The sequence below is a fragment of the Hyperolius riggenbachi genome, chromosome 12 (assembly GCF_040937935.1).
Source record: "Hyperolius riggenbachi isolate aHypRig1 chromosome 12, aHypRig1.pri, whole genome shotgun sequence".
NCBI lineage: Eukaryota > Metazoa > Chordata > Amphibia > Anura > Hyperoliidae > Hyperolius > Hyperolius riggenbachi.
Genome location: NC_090657.1, coordinates 82,117,979 through 82,135,767, shown reverse-complemented (window position 1 = coordinate 82,135,767; position 17,789 = coordinate 82,117,979). Strand labels below are relative to the sequence as shown.

Below are 17,789 nucleotides of genomic sequence, written 5' to 3'. Positions count from 1 at the left end.
AAATTTGATGGCTCCGAGGGCCAGATTTGGCCTATGGGCCGGAGTTTGACATGTATGCATTCTAGCATAACGCACACTGCTCCCCTGGCATATTAGTACCGGTAAAATTGCTATGTGCGGGCAGGCAACATTTCCCATCCACTCATGCATTAGGCATTATTGAACATTAGTTCAGTCTGTATAGAGATTATTATTCAAATGCAGGGGTGTAACTAGGGGGGAGCAGCCCGTGTAACTGTAGTGGGGGCAGAGGTGTGGGCGGGCCCCAACTACTAACCTCCCCTTTCTCTGACACTCTAGATCAGGTGTTTCTGTGGCTACACTTGTTATGGGTGTGAAGATCCTGATGGCCACACTTGTTTTATGTGAGCCTTGTAAGATGGGCCCCCCAGGCTGTGAGGGTCACCAGGGGGAGGCAAAGGAAGGGTTGTAAACATAAACTGCCCCATCAAAGTTTTGCTGTGGGGCCGCATGATGTGTCGTTATTCCCCATGTCTTATTGAAAGGGAGCCCGAGATGAGAGATACATGGAGGCTGAAATATTTATTCCCTTTTAGACAATGCTCATTGCCTGGCTGCCCTGCTGATCCACTGCTTCTTTTAGTTTTAGCCATAGACCCTGAACAAGCATGCAGGTCATATGTTTTTCTGACAAACATCTGACAAGTTTAGCCGCATGACCAGAAGATCAGCAAGACTTCAAGGCAATCTGTATTGTTTAGAAGGAAATCAATATGGCAGCTTCCATTTGTCTCTCACCTCCTTGGGTTGGGAAATACTGATATATATTGTAAACATAACAATGATCTTTGCTGTTCCATACTTCATATCCTGTCTTGGCAGTACCGTAGATCTCTTGCAAACGTACAGGAAGGAAGTGTCTAACCACAACGTGGGTGCAGTTCTTAAGCGCCGTTTGTGAAATGAATATATACGTCAGCAGACTCCCATCCTTCTACACGCGGTGATGGCGTTAAAAGAGGAACTGTAGTGAAATAACACAATGAATAAAATTGCTTATTTTTTTACAATATTAATTTATAGATTTAGTCAGGATTTGCCCATTGTGAAATCTTTCCTATCTCTGATTTACATTCTGAAATGTAACTGGTGGTGACATCTTCAGTCCTGCCAGGTGATCTGTATGGAATGTTAATTTACTGAGAGTTCTATGCACACAGGGAGATGTTGGTTGCTTGGCAGTTGGAAAAAGTTGTTATTTCCCACAATGCAATGAGGTTCACAGACAACAAACTATACCACAATATCAGCCATATAGACCTCCTTGGTGATCTATTCGAGAAAAGGTAAACATTTGTCACGGAAAAGGGGTATCGGCTACTGATTGGAATGAAATTCAATCCTGAGTTAAAGTTCCAATTATGCAATGTTTGAAGAGAAAAGCTTCTGGGCACCATTAGTGCAGTAGAAAAAACACCTTTATTCCATCCTCATTACAAGATTAAAAAGCAGATGTTTAAGCCTAACAGTCTGTTTCACAGAGTCTCGCTCTGCTTCTTCAGAGGCAAAGAAATTTACATCTTACACATTGAAACAACAGTTAAAATAGTCTTACCTATCTAGATGTCACTCCCCCCAGCCGAACGAGCGTGAAAACGCCGTCCCGAGCCGCCGCCATGAGGCCCCGCCCCTTCCGGGCGCATCACAGGGCTTCAGCTTCCGGAAACCGGAAGCTATGTGGAACGCAAACATAGATGGCAGTGGTATCGGAGGGGAGTGGCCTGACAGGCGTCTGGTAGTCCAGACAACCGGGTGGAGCCAACACTCCCACACAACAAGCCAGCCCCCTCAGCCGAGCACCGCGCAAAAAACGCCGCTCCGAGCCGCCGCCAAACGCAGATCCCATCCCCTTAGGGCGCAACAAAAATAAAATTTTTCAAAAAAAGGCTGCGGTATCAGGGGGGAGTGATTTGACGGGCGTCTGGTTGTCCAGGCAACCCGTCCTGATAAGGAGGACTACTTTTTCTTTCCCCCCCCCCCCCCCTTCCTTCCCCCATCCTCTCCCACTAACCTCTTTTCCTTCCCCCCCCCCCCTTTTTTTCCCCCTTCTTTTCTTTTCCCTTTCTTTTTCCTGGCTATGTTGTGTCAATGACCTGTAGTCCGAGTTATATTGTTATTTCTATATGTAACACACCTCTCATTGTTACCCTTATATCTATTGTTTGATCAACTTTTTGTTGAGCGATTGGGGTAAAAGAGATGATCCTAGCTGATATTCCCCTGTATTTCCTGTGTATTTAATTTGTTCTGTGCCTGTTTATTTATGTTATGCATAAACTGTGCTTTGTTTTTAACTTGTAGTCCTCCTTATCAGGACGGGTTGCCTTGCAAAGTGCTAGCTGCGTGTAGAAAAAAAAATTTGCGAAAATCGGCCCAGCAGGACCAGAGCAATCCTCCTGCGCAGGTTACCCTAAGCTCAGCTCGGGATAACTGGCAAGGAGGTTAAAGGACAACTGAAGTGAGAAGAATATGGAGGCTGCCATATTTATTTCCTTTTAGGGCTGGTGCACACCAGAGCGGTTTGGAGCGTTTTTAAAAACTGCTTGATAACTGCTTGGGTAATGTATTTCAATGGGCTGGTGCACACCAGAGCGGTTCATTTTTTCCACACACGCAAACTCGGGGGCTGCAGCATTTTTTAGATTTCTGAGGCATTTCTGCCTCAATGTTAAAGTATAGGAAAGTGGAAACCAGCTCTGAAAAACGCTAGATCAGAGTGGCTTTCCAGGCGTTTTTCTTACAGAAGCTGTTCAGTAACAGCTTCACTGTAACAATATATTAAATCTGCTACACAAAAACGCTCCAAACAACGCTAGGCATGTTTAGAAAATCTCTCTAAACATGCCTAAAATCGCACTGAAAATCTGCTTAAAAAACCTCTAGCGTTTTGCGAATCTGCTAGAGGTTTTTGGTGTGCACTGGACCTTAAACAATACCATTTGCCTGGCGGCCCTGCTGACTTGTTTGGCTGCAGTGGTGTCTGAATAACGCCAGAAACTTCTGGATCACCCCATCTTCTCAGTTAGAGAAGTGCATCCCTGAATGAAGCAGGAAGAAGAAGTGACACGTATGGCCATTGCAAGAGGCTCCTACAGAGGGGTCATAGCACGACTTTGTTGGAAGTTGTCTGTCCTAAAGGCATGCCCATGAGAGGTGCTCGGAGTCCCTTTAAAGTGGGATAAAACTCTGACATAACATTTGATAAAAATGTGTTTTCCTATTTTTTATTACCCATACTGCTACCATATTTGCTTTTGTGCACAACTATAATGGTCTGTTTACAAATTACAAGTTCCCAAAGTACAGTTTATCTGCTCTGAAAGCTGCCATTGCATTTTATTGCATAGCTGCTGTATTAATACATTAAAATCAATTTAGTGATCACTTTTCACAAAAAAAAGAAATATGGAAGCCTCCACATCCATCATTTCAGTTGTCCTTTAAAGAGGAACTCCAGTCAAAATAATGTAATCAAAAAAGTGCTTCATTTTTACAATAATTATGTATAAATGATTTAGTCAGTGTTTGTCCATTGTAAAATCTTTTAAATCCTTTTAATTCTAACATTTATCACATGGTGACATTTTTACTGCTGGCAGGTGATGTTGCTGCTGCTTGCTTTTTTGGCAGTTGGAAACAGCTGTAAAATGCTATTTCCCACAATGCAACAAGGTTCACAGACAGGAAACTGCCAGGAGTACCATGGTCTTCAGAGTTTCTTGTGGGAGTGGTTTCACCACAATATCAGCCATACAGAGCCCCCTGATGATCAGTTTGTGAAAAGGAATAGATTTCTCATGTAAAAGGGGGTATCAGCTACTGATTGGGATGAAGTTCAAGTCTTGGTCACGGTTTCTCTATAAGGGAGGGCCAAACATGCGTATAGGAAAAGAAGAAAAGGTTTTTTATGCTGTCCATGGCATATGAGGAATGTAATTCTATGGTCTGTCACGCTGGCTAATTTCAAGCTACACGTTACATACCGCTTTTCATTCACTTCAGTGGAGCAATGTTCACTATCACTACAAACACCATGCTGAGCTGATATCTGCTACTGACACCTTTTTTTTTAGAACACATTGTAGCCCCTGCTTCAGTAAACATCACCATGTGGATGCAATACAATACAAAGACACAAACACCAATTGCTATTTTAAAGGCTGTGGCCTAATTTTTATTTAAGGTTTACAAAACAATTAACATGATGCCAAACTGAATTACTAACTTTGAGATACCACAATCTGAAAACTTAAAAAGAACCTGTAACGATTTCAGCAGAACAAAATATTATTTAGGCCTCTTTCACAGTGGGACATTGCGTTTGATGCGACGTTAAGGTCGCATAACGTGCCCCTAATGCAACGCATTGAAAGACTATAACTTGGATGTTATAGTACATTCTTTAGCCCTGTGTTTGGTGAGCCGTTTTCGTTGCACAGTGATGGAACGAAAACGGCACATGCATTACATTTAAAAAAAAACCAAAAAACATTACTGAGCATGTGCAACAAACACAACGCAGCAGATTTATTGCTAAACGCACAGCATGCAGCACTTTCTAAATATTGCTACACGTTACACACAACGCAACATGTGCACTGTGAGTGTTGCACAGACTTAATATTGCTGTGCGTTAGTCCACGTTAAAACATTTTCTAATGTGCGACTTTAATGTCGCACTGTGAAAGAGGCCTTAGGATAACCATTTTATGTTAATTACCCTGGTTTCAGCATCAGAAACACTTTTTATAACTATATATCAGTATTTATTGGTGTAAAACCTCACTCTCCCTGTGATGTTTAGCGTAGGCAATGATGTCATGCAGCCCTCTCTGTCCCAGAGCACTCTGGGAGATCAACTAACGTTCTTGCTCACTACACAGGAGGGGTAAAAAAATCCCACAGTGAATCACCTTTCCAGCAGTAAAGATGCCGGCATGGCTGATAAATTGAAGAATTTAAATCAGGGTGAAGTAAGATTTTACCATGGGCTGGGCAAACACTGAGTAAATAATGTACAGTATACATGAATACATTTATTCATTAACTTATATTCAGTAAAGTTCATTTTTAAGGCTTTGCTCACATTGGGCATCCAAACACTATAGATCAGATCATCTGGTCCTGGGTGACAGCTGAACATTGTATTGTAATACCAGTCACTGCATACCTTTCACTGCACCTGTGTGACTGCACATTGTATTAGTCAAGTCAGTGCATACCTTTCACTTCATCCCCCCCAATATGGGCAAAACAGGCAGAGGCAGGCCACCCGGCAGGTCTGTTCGAGGTCATGCTGTCATCATTTTGTGCGGCCCTGGACCGAAGTACAGTGTTCAGAAGGCACGTCCCATCAACCCCCAAGATTGTCAAGACGTAGTTGACTATTTAACACAGAACACCTCAGTTTCCGCACGGAACCGTGACATATCTTCCTCCTCCTGCTGTGATTACGGCACCCCACTTAACACTCAGTCGGCCACCACCACCAAAGTGCCATCACCTCACGGCTCAACGGTGTGGACATTTTTTTGTGTGTCTGCCTCAGATGAGAGCAATGCCATCTGTACTCTCTGCCACCAAAAATTGAGCCGTGGAAAGATCAAGACCCGCGTAGGGACAACTTCCTTACGAAGGCACATGATGACAAAGCACAAACTGCAATGGGATGACCACCTAAAGGAAAAGCAGCACACAAAAGCAAAGCCACACACCGCAGTGGAAGATACCAGGCCGCAATTATTTCTCAAAAAAGGTGATACCCAAATTGTACTGTGATGTTGAAAGGCAAGTGGTGACATCTCTGGCACACAGCGTTGGGTCAAGGGTCCATCTGACCATGGATGCCTGGTCTGCAAAGCACTGTCAGGCCTGCCCGAAGACTAAGTCAGTCCTCACACACAGCATCTCTGCCTGCAGGCCGCTTGACTGCCTTCTCCGCCACCACTAACAGGGTCCAGGACTCCAGGCAGATTCCTGAATTTTTAATGCCACTGCTAGCAGCGGCCGCTATAATAATTTTTCTGGTGCGTATACATGCCTGCCTAAGTTTTCTGGCTGCACTGCAGATTCAACAACAAAACAAAAGGCATGTACATGTGCTAATTCCCCTTCGTCATCGTTACCTTGCCGCGGTGAAGGGGCTTGCATATCACAATGAAGCAATGACCGACGGCTATATGAGTGTCTCGAGGGGGGGGGGGGCAGGGCACACCCAAGATAATAAGGTCGTTGCTTCCATGTGGACAGACCAAATTCGATCAGCTGGACATTCCCTGTTGTTCTGTCATTGAGCTACCTCAGCCCGGAGACCATATGGGCATAAAAAATGCCATGGCCTGCACTCTGGCCATGGTGCGCACCAGTCCAGCACGGCCATCACTACACAAACAGCTGTTTGCGGTGCGTTACACAGTGAGTTTGGTCTGTCAGTGTGAAGCAGTACTCTAATTACACTCCTTGATTGATGTATACACATGCAAGATGTTTTAAAGCACTTTAGGCCTCCAATTTAGCATGCAATGTGATTTCTGCCCTTAAAACTCTGCTGTGCATCAAATCCTGATTTTTCCCCGGGACTTTTGGCGTGTATCCCACTCCGCCATGCCCCCCTCCAGGTATTAGAAGCCTTGAAACATCTTTTCCATCACTTTTCTGGCCAGAATTAATGTTTGAAGTTTTCAAATTTCGCCTGCCATTGAAGTCTATTGCGGTTTGCACGAACTCGAACTTTTGCTCGCGTTCGAGGTTTGCGAACCTAAAAACGGAGGTTCGAGCCATCTCTATTCACTAAGTGCTTTTGAAAGTAAAGAAAACCCGGTATATCCCCCCATAAGGAGACGGGCTAGTCCCAAACCTGTCAGTTCTGTCAGATTTGTACTACGTATTGTAAGTGTTAAAAGAAACTAAAGCAGAAAAAAAAAATATTATATAATGAATTGTATGTGTAGTACAGATAATTACTAGAATATTAGTAGCAAAGAAAATATTCTCATATTTTTATTTTCAGTTATATAGTATCATTCTCTAATATTTGCAGTTTACACACTACACAAACGGCCGTTTGTGTAGTGACGGCCGCACCATGGCAAGAGTGCAGGCGATGTCGGTTTTCAAGCCCATATGGTCGCCGGGCTGAGGTAGCTCAATGACAGAACAGTGACTGTCCAGCTGATCAAATTTGGTCTGTCCACAATGAAGCAACGACCTTATTATCTTGGGTGTGCCCCCCAACACACTCATATAGCCGGCGGTTATTGCTTCATTGTGGTACGCAAGGCCCTTCACCGCGGCAAGATAATGATCACGAAGGGGAATTGACACATGTACATGCCTTTTTGTTGTTGTCGCAGCTGCAGTGCAGCCAGAAAAATTAGGCAGGCATGTACACACACCAGAATAATTATTATTCTTTTTGGTCAGGAATCCACCTGGAGTCATGGACCCTGTTGGTGGTGGCAGAGAAGGCAGTCAAGCGGCCTGCAGGCAGAGATGCTGTGTGGGGCTAGACTTAGTTTTGGGGCAGGCAGTCACACGGCCTGCAGGCAGAGATGCTGTGTGTGTGGGGACTGACTCTTCGGGCAGGCAGTAGACCTCCGGGATCCATGCCTTATTCATTTTAATAAAGGTGAGGTACTGAACACTTTTTTTTTACCAAGGCGACTTCTCTTCTCACTGACAATGCCTCCAGCTGCACTGAAGGTCCTTTCTAGGACGCTTGAGGCAGGGCAAGCCAGAAGTTGGATGGCAAATTGTGACAGCTCTCGCCACAGGTCAAGCCTGTGCACCCAGTAGTCCAGGGGTTCTTCGCTGCTCAGAATGTCAATGGTTCTTTCTCTACCATTGTTAAAGAAAGGGTACGGCCGGGGAATCAGGGTTCCATTCCGGTCCGGAGTGGGAGCCTGAGAAACGGCTACCACCACACAACCAAGGAAGGCAGCAAGCAGGCACGGCACGAAAGTTCCGACTCGGGGGGGGGGGGGGGGGGGGGGGAATTTAACGGGAATCTGTTATGGAGGGCAAGTCTGCCTTTCATTTAACTGTGTGGTCAACTCTCTTTGGTACTTTCTGCACCATAATGGCCTGGGAATCAGGGTTCGATTCCGGTCCAGAGTGGGAGCCTGAGAAACGGCTACCACCACACATCCAAGGAAGGACCCAATGTGCTGTATAAGTAATGTACCTGCCCTGACCGTGCTTTGCAGACCAGGCACTCTGTGGTCAGATGGACCCTTGACCCAACGCTGTGTGCCAGAAATGACACCACTTGCCTTTAACGAGAATCTGTTATGGAGGGCAAGTCTGCCATCCATTCAAGTGAAAGGTATGCACTGACTTCCAGGTATAACGCAATGTGCAGTCATAGATGCAGTGAAAGGTATGCAGTAACTGGTATCAATACAATGTGCAGCTGTCACACACACAGGTACACTGAACAGGTATGCAGTGACTGGTGTATAACACTGCGTGCTGTCACGCAGGTGCAGTGAACATGAACAGGTATGCACGGACTGGTATTACAAATGTGCAGCTGTCACACACACAGGTACACTGAACAGGTATGCAGTGAACTGGTGTATAACACTGCGTGCTGTCACGCAGGTGCAGTGAACACGAACTGGTATGCACAGACTGGTATTACAAATGTGCAGCTGTCACACACAGGTGCAGTGAAAAGGTAGGCACTGAATGTGCTGGGCCTAGCACAGTATAGCAATTAGCAAGGGCCAGCTGCGACTGACAGAGCTGTATATGACAGATCACAAGAACATTAGCTCTCAAAAGAGCTGTTTTGGGGTGCTTTTCAGCAATAAGTATCAGCAAGGAGCAAGCTAACAAGCCTAACAACAGCCTAACTAAGCATTCCCTAATCTCTGCAGCAACTCTCTCCCTTCTCTCACTATTACTGCAGCACACAGAGTGAGATCATGGCCGACGCAGCTGCCTTTTAAAAGGGGGGGAGGGGGGGCTCCAGGAGGGAGTCTAGCCTGTTTGGCTACCATGTGTCTTCTGACTGTGATGTAGAGGGTCAAAGTTTAGCGCAATGATGTAGTATAGGGGCGGGTCGAACTTGCATAAAGTTTGCGTTCTATCACTAACGAGAACCACCGATGTTGACGCGAATGAGTGCGCATGCGAACCGTTCGGGCCATCTCTATTAGTGAACAGCAGTTGATCAGTCCAACTCCCAGAATAGTGTACAAACGTGCATCTCTGTGTAGATCTTTTCCAGGGAGTGCTTTTAGAATAAATGAAATACTGAGAATCTCCCTTGAAGAGATGGACTAGGCAAACGTCTGTTAATTCTGTCAAATTTCTACTACCTACTGTAAGTGACAGCAACATAGAAGAAAAGCAATTTATAGCTCATTTTACTCAGGAAAAAAACATACTTCTTATTTAGATATGTTTACATGTATTTAAAATTTTACAATTTTTCGAGATAGTGTTCCTTTGAAATTAAAATATTTCACATAGGAGGGCTTTTCAGTTACATTTTGTCCCTTACAAATTCCTACTGGTTCTGGGACACAATGAGCTTGCTGGGTGTTCTGTAACAGTCTGTGATAATATTATATCCGCTCTGCTGCCTAAATCTGGGTTAACCCAAGATTTACAATGTTGTAAGGAGAACAGAGGCGCCAAAAGAATAAAATGTATTAAAAGCTTTCAAATTCCTCGGGAGGCAGTGGTGGACTCATCTCCCCGAAGTAGCCATAATACCGTCAAATTTAATAAAAACAAGTTTATTTATATACTCCAATAAACAGTGCAACGCGTTTCGCGGGTATATTCTCGCTTCTTCAGGCAATAACAAATAGGAGTACACACTGAAAAGACAAATAAAGTGTCCTCAGAGTAATGTACATATTGTTGAGTGGTATTTTTACAGTAATTAATATCGTCTATTTACCTCCCCGCCATTACCCCACTGCTCCCCGGGGCCCTGCAAGTAAAATAGCAGCCATAATTACCTGTTAGTCCCGGCAGGTGAGCGGACGGGCAGCGGCTGCACTCTGAGAGATGCTGTCTTCTCCCACTCTATGAACTGACGCGTCATGTATAAACACGTGTCGGGGTATAGAGTGGGAGGGAGACAGCGTGTCTCAGAGTGCACCCACTGCCTGTCCGCTCACCAGCTGGGACCAATAGTCGCCGTCCACTGCCCCTGCACGGACCTGGATGTGCGCATCCTCGTTCGCGCTCCCGTTGCCAGGAGTGTCCTGCGCAGGCACAGTAGAGATTTTCTCGTACTGCGTCTGCGCAGGACTCTGACGGCAAACGCGCACTGCCAGGGCCACACAGGCGCAGTGGATTGCGATAATGACAGTGAGCTGCAACAGGGGATCGGGGGATCGTTTGGAAACATTGTGGGCACAGGACGGCTGCTTTTTTTTTTTTTTTTCTTACAAATCTCAGGTTCCCTTTAAGCGATGTTGGGCAGCTGCTGTATACACACTAGTTGGGTGCGACCAGTGGTTGGCCGTAGTGGTAGTTATCGGCCATCAGTTTTCACATGTGTGTAGTACCTTTATCCTCACTGTAAGCACCCCCTGTACTTTTCTAATGACTAGTAAACAAGTCTTCACGTGCTTAGCTCAGGCATCATATTTCCAGCCTCGGCCGCCCTCCTCCTCCCTCCCATATGCAGCAGCAGCCAGACGTCCCTCATCCCTGTAGGCAACTCACAGGTTAAAGCATAGATTAGCACTGAGTGAGTGTGACAGGAACAGGGTGTGATAGGGTTACCCTTCCCCCTCCGGGTGACGTGTGCGCCCACGCCCCGCCCTCTCGCTGTGTTTGCACTTGCTGCTGTCATTACAGAAAGTCTGTACTTAGGTGGCACTTTGTTCTGCTGTCGGCACTCTCTGTACACAGCGGTCTGATCGCCGGGAGCCAACATGGTGCTGATCACAGATGGTGAGTCTGATGAGGCTTGTGTGACTCCAGGCGGGGGGGATCTGGGCTGCCCGTCACTAATAATCCCAATAGACGCTCATAGCCCACTCTGTATTTATCCCTATACGGGCTGACACTTTTATAGCTGCCCAGTGATGGTGATCTCACTGATCTGGGTGATCTGCTGTCAGCAGAGTTTATTGAATAGACTGTTTGGACGTATGAAACCAGCCAGACGCTGGTGTATGAATGTTGTGTGTGATTCATAGTTATATAATTATCTATGCTTATTGTTGCAGCCTGATCATTTCCTGTGTGGCGCAATGGAGCTCACAGAAAGCAGTGGCTGATGCTTCAAAGCTACTGTAGATGAAAGGAAATGTGTTATTATATTACAGGTTATCTATTAAAAAAAAATAAGTAAAGTGAAGGAGTTATGATTGCTCAGTTCTATACTCAGTATAGTTTTATACACCAGGTAATTGATACATTTTGTTACTTATGATGTCACTAGGCTGGCCACATAGGCAGTTTCTGATTTGGTCTGTCGGATCAGAACAGTTTACTAACAATTGTGTCTGGGCCAGTCTATGTGAGATCAGATGATGTCCTGTTTAACAGCTGTTGATAAAGGCACGTACCAACAACGCAACTTTTTGCGTGATTTCTCCTGCGAAAGGCAATGTTTTCAGTGATGAGCGACCATTTCCATGATTTCACAATGTGGATACGTCTATGTGAAATCACACAGCAATTACGACCATGGCAGCGGAAACGCAAAGTGCCGCAATCGTTTGAATGCCCATTGTGTGCTGTTCCTGTGGTAGGAAGATGGATTGGGGAATGCTTGTTCATCTCACATCACCATGGGTTCCCCCGAGCCATCTTCTGGTGAGTATCTAAATTATCTGATCTGGAAGAAAATTAGAGTGTAGCCAGTAATGGAATAGGGTTTTGTCACCTTTTGGTCCTGTTGTGATCTTGAGGTTACTTTTACACTATGATTCACAAAGCTTTTTCACATGTTTTCACCTTATCTATGCTACTTCTTTAACCACCTCCCGAACGCCGATGGGCGGTGGGAGGGTGACACCGCCAGGACCGCCTAACGCCAATTGGCATCAAGTCCTGGAGGCGGAGATTATCAGGGAACGCGCATGTGCATGCGCAATCGCTCCCTGCTGAGACGAAGAGCAGGGATCCATGATCAGCCTGCCAGCCACTATCTGAGCTGGCAGGCTGTTAGAAACTTTAAAAAACAATTATTTATGTGTATATAGCGCTGCGATCTGGCGCAACGATGTACATAGGACAGCCCTGTCACTTAACTGTCCATCTGATGGTTTCACAATCTAAACATACATAGGCTAATGCCTATTTCTGTGTAGTGTATTGTAACAAAGAAATGTTTTCTTTAAAGGTTATTATGCTGTTATTATGCTGTTGCTTATGTTTTAGATCAGAGAAGTTCTGAGTTCAGATCCGCTTTAAAAATACCAAAGGCAGAAAACCTCTTTAAGGGTTGGTGCACACCGAGCGGCTTTTTCAGCGCTTGCGGCTGCAGATCCGCTTGGTCAATGTATCTCAATGGGGTGGTGCACACCAGAGCGGGAGGCGTTTTGCAGAAACGAATCCTCACGGGGTGAGGCATTTTTTGGATTTCGGATGCGTTTCTGCCTCAATGTTAAGTATAGGAAAAACGCAAACCGCTCTGAAAAACGCCTGTTCAGAGCGGTTTTGCCGGCATTTTTGTTACAGAAGCTGTTCAGTAACAGCTTTACTGTAACAATATATGAAATCTACTACACCAAAACCGCTACACAAAACCGCAAAATGCTAGCTGAAACGCTACAGAAAAAGCGTTTCAAAATCTGCTAGCATTTTGCGGATCTGCTAGCGGGTTTTGGTGTGCACCAGGCCTTAATGCCCAAAGAATGCTGAAACCTGTCACATGTACCCACTGGATTTACTGAGACTCCAGGGGCAAGAGGTGATTATGCAAATCTGACCTAAGCTTATTAAATGGTGTTAAAATGGTCTGCTATTAAATTATTGCAACCTTTGTCTGGGTCACATTTCATTGTGGCGTGGTTGGCTGAGACCTAGGGGCTGTGCTATTTCCAGATGAGTGTCCAAACCTTCAGCCAAAACACTTGTTTTTCCCTAATAATTTGCCTGGTCTGTTTAGGCAAAACTGATTTTTTTTCTTTCCTTTGCTGGGGGTAACTGCTTCATTGTTACAGCAGGACCCCCCATGCTTTTATTGAAGTTAATTCATTGAGAATATGATAAACAAGAGAATTTGGTAGAAGGATTCTTTTTTCCTAAGGCCGGTTTGATACTTGAGGAGAGCGTTGCAGTGCGACGCTCCGACTCCTCACATTGCAATGCCAAAAAATAGACTCCTATGACCCTGTGGCAGAGTTCTCCGACATGGTCATATGCATAGCGCTGCCCCCTTGCACGCCCATCGCCGCCCCTCGCCCAGTGACGTACTCCATGCTGGACAGGAAGTACATCATTGGCATTCACGGCTTCCCATTATATTTTCGTCGTTGCATGCATATGCTCCGCACCGCCATCAATGTATTTAGAGTTTCTGCGTTGTCCATTGCCTTACATGTATTTGGTCGCTGCGGAAGTCTGACGGTAACACACTGATGACTTAGCGGCGAGTCGGCGGTGAATTGTGTTCTTCTGGTGCAATGCGAGGGAAAGGAGTTACTGTACTAGGCCCCATACAAGTTCTTTGCTGTTGCGTTGCCGTTTGTGTGCAGAAAGGGTAATGTAACGTAAAAAATGTGTCTAAGTGTAAAAGGGGCCTCAAGGGCTCTAAGCACCTATTTACCAAAATATATAAAATTAAACTTCCCCCAAGGGAGTTTTGTAAATGGAGTGTGCCGTGGGGTGTAGGGTGGCGATAATTACCTGGGGGTGCTGCTTCTTGCTCCTCCCTCTCTTTATGCTACAGATGTAATTTCTTGACAACAAATATGCATTTGTTGATTGCAACAATACTCTGACTGGGCTGAAAGCACAAAACATTGAATTTCTGTGGAATAAATATTCAGATATAGGTACTCAGGAAACGGCCACACTGTAGTGCAGAGCAGGGCTGGGCTGAGGCAGAAGCGAGAGAGGCTCCAGCCTCAGGGCGCAGTGTAGGAGGGGGTGCACAACTCACTCAGCTATAATTCCCCTATAGTGTTTGATGCAGAGAGAAATAAGAAAAGGGCATACATGGCAGTGACTGCAAGCCAGATAACTAGAGATTAAGGTGTTGGGGGCCCTGGGGCGCCTCTTAAGGCCCATACACACGACGGATTTCCGCGAACGACGGGTCGTTTGAACGTCCGGTCGTCCGCCCGCTAAATCGGGCGTGTGTACAGACTATCGTTCGTTTGATAAGAGTGAGTTTGAGCGATCCGCCCGCGAAAATCCAACGTGTGTATGGGCCTTTAGTCTAGTAGCAATCAGTGTGTGCTGCCTGGGGTGGGAGGGATGGAGGGACGCAGTTTGGTGTCTCAACCTTGTGTGCTGGAGGACCTTATCCCGGCTCTGGTGCAGAGGCAGACCTCATAACAGGGAAATTTACATGAGGGTTGTGATTTAATAGAAGCACATGATGTAACTGAAATTCTGCATAACTAATCAATGATTTTTTTTTTTCCATTGACAATCATGGTACATATAGTGATTTAGTTATATTCTGCTTGCATACGTTGATGCTTTTAAAGTCAAGTCCAGGAAAAAAAACAAAACCTAAAATGTACATTTGTTGTCAGCATTAATGCAACACTGAAGCGACTAAAAAAAAAAAAAAAAGTTAAGATACTCACCTTTTGTAGAGTGTAGGCTCTGGATCTCACACAGCCTTCCCAGTTCTCTGTCCGTGCTCTTGTTCCGCCGCTGTCCTGGCCCCACCCCCCCCCCCTCGTTGAAGTTATTCAACCTGCAGGACTATAAAGTTTTATAAATGGGTACGGTAATTTCCTATTTTCCAGAGCCCGCTACCCCATTTGGAAATCAGTGTTTTGTCTAACAGCAGCCTAAAGCTGCCTGTTGGCTACACCCACAACCAGATTGCCAACTCCTAGTTGGTATAACTGTAATTAAAGGCTAGCTAAGCTCAAAACCTGACTAGAAAAGTTTTTTTCAAAGCAATCATGTTATTTACACATCTCAAGTTTTTACTTTGAAAAACTGTTGAGCAGCTTTGCACCTATCCTTACAGCCAGGCAGTAAGTTCTTCTGTCTCTAGCTTCCTGTTAAAAAACTGAGGTCTTACAACTGTTTAATACCAACTTCCTGTGCCAAGTACCGCCTTCTGACAAACACACATGGTTTGTACTGTCATGGGACCATTCTGGGGAATTTTCAGTGGTATCTGTGTCCCTTCCTACTGTGGGTGTCACACGGTCACAAGTGACTGACCGATCCTTTACTCTAGTCAAAAAAGAGAGAAGAGGAAGCAAGCTGAAGTGCAGTTTGAAGCACATTTGGCCCATGGAAAAGGTATTCTGTCCACTACTTGGCTTCTATATTTTACTATTCAAACTGATTGCTTAGAAATTTGCTTTGATAATTTTTGGGAAAGGGTGGGAGAGCTGTGATCTTTGGAGCTTTGGGACCTTTGGAGTAGGGCAGGTGCCTGATCAGCAAGGCTGTGGAGTCGGTACAAAAATACTGCGACTCCGACTCCTCAGTTTATGAAACCTCCAACTCCAGGTACTCAAAATGGCTTAGACTCCGACTCCTTAGTCTAATACTTACCAGGGGAGTGGATTTGGTACAAAAATCATCCGACTATTTTTGCTGTCCAGATGATCACTTTAGGCAAGGTATGTCCGAAGCTGGCACGTCCAATATTTATTTTTATTGTTTTGTGTATATAAACGCCAACTTGGGTTTTTTTATACTCAAAATGAATAACGATGCATGCTGGATGTGCCAGCTTCCTGTGCAAGGCAACACTAACTTGTTGATGTACAGTCTGGCCTAGGGGCCAAATGGGGCCCCCAAGCTTTTTCTGGTGGCCCCCAAAACTCCCGACAGTTGTTAAATACATGTAGCCTGCAGTCCATAGCTGTGTTGCCGCATGTGGGGGCCACTTTGTCTCACTGCTTTGCTTGCCTGTAGGTCATCAGCAGTCACTGTAGCAGTAACTGCCACTGATTAGCAGCTGCCACTGTGCCAGTAGGATTAACAGGCACTGATTAGCAGTAACAGCCACTCTGCTACCTGCACACAGTATATGGGTTATTTCCCATGGAAATGTTTTATTTGGCAAAATGTCAGAGGCATAGTGTACTTGTATCTGTAATCAGTAAGAAATGTGTTCAATTTGCCTACTTCGGCCCTCTAATGCTGGCAATACACGGCTCGATTCTGACCCATTTAGATGGCTCGATAGATAATTTCCGACATGTCTGATCTCCCGCCCGATCGTTTCCATGCTCGATTCTACATGGAAGACAATGGGAAAAGATAAGAAAAACCAGCGGAAGATAAGAGAATCGCCTGCAGAATTGAGCGCTGAAAACTATTGAGCGCGGAATCGAGCGGCAAAATCGAGCCATGTATGCCAAGTACACATCACTCTCAAAAATGCTGATATTGCCCTTGGCCGAAAAAGTTTAGACAACCCTGCTTTAGGCAGAGCCTGCCATAGTGCCTATACACTGTAACAGTATGTCAACTTTTTTTTTTTTTCCTCCAGCTTCATATAACTGGATAAGTCCTCTATATACTGCAAGTTTCTGGTGGGTCCGCAGTGGGAGTCAGTCAGAAGCCAGCACAGTGCCTTCCTCTGCATGTCATGTATTACTATTGGATTACATGTTTCACTGCATCTAGTGAAAAGCTTGACTTGTAATGTTTTAGCCACACAGTTAATGGAAGCCACGTGGCAACAGTGATGTGGTGGTTTGCTATGCAGAGGGAGAATTGCCAAAATAAAGAAATGCTCTACAAAGAGCATTCAGACAGAACACAAGTAAGAGATTATAAAACTGAGTTAAAAAAACTAAAATTAAAAAATAAGAGGCGGCTTACCTCAATAATGACAACTTCATACAACAATGAAATGGCTCTGCCTTTGACATGGGAGAGCAGAGTTCAAATCCAGGCTAAGGTCAGAACCTATTCAGTAAGAAGTCCTAGGGCAAGACTTCCTAACTCTGCAGGGTGGCACCTTGAGCTCATCCTTAGTGGCTGCAGCTCTGAAGCGCTTTCAGTATAACAGGAGTAAAGCGCTATACAAATGTTAGGATTATTATTATTATTAAATGTATCATGCACTGACCATGCTCTTCACCATTCCTTGGAGGGACGTTATTGGCCTCAGGTGGCGCTGCCACACCCAGTACCAATCCATTGTTTTATTAACAGAGTAACCAAGCAGCTCAGGGTGACCCAAACTACTAGGAATGTATAGGGGGATAAAAGGAACCAAAAAGCCCTCCTACTAAAAAAGCAAAGCTTGGTGTAATTGCCTTCTTAAAACAGAAGGAAATTTGCAATAATTCAGTTAGAAATGAACATGTGTGGTTACCCACAATGCACTACTACTAAATATGCAAATTATCCCTTTTCGCCCTTGTTAAGCCAAGCAAGCATCCAGAACCGCTGGTTTATAGCAAGCCTATAGCTTTAAGTTTTACACAGCCATATCAAACCCACATGTAGACAGCCTGTTTCGGACTTTTGGTCCTCATCAGTAGTGGGATTTAATGCTGGGTACACACGATAGGGTTTTTTTTTTGTTTTTTTTCCCTGCTCGATTTTACACCCGATCGTTTTTTTTCCGCTCGATACTGTGCTTGATTCTCTTCCGCTCGTTTTTCGTATCTTTTTTTTCCCATTCACTT

General features: G+C 44.9%; 1 protein-coding gene across 2 annotated transcripts in view; it reads left to right on the top strand.

Moving 5' to 3' along the window:
* The first annotated feature begins 10,818 nt into the window (after positions 1–10,818).
* LOC137542078 (cytohesin-1) overlaps positions 10,819–17,789 on the top strand; it is a 60,748-nt gene continuing 53,777 nt past the window's right edge. For both annotated transcript variants that reach the window (XR_011025351.1, XM_068263718.1), the window contains exon 1: positions 10,819–10,941. Coding sequence is in view for 1 of the 2 variants with exons in the window: in XM_068263718.1 (XP_068119819.1) it covers positions 10,923–10,941 (19 nt within the window). In the remaining variant the exon portion in view is untranslated. The remainder of the gene's footprint in view (positions 10,942–17,789) is intronic.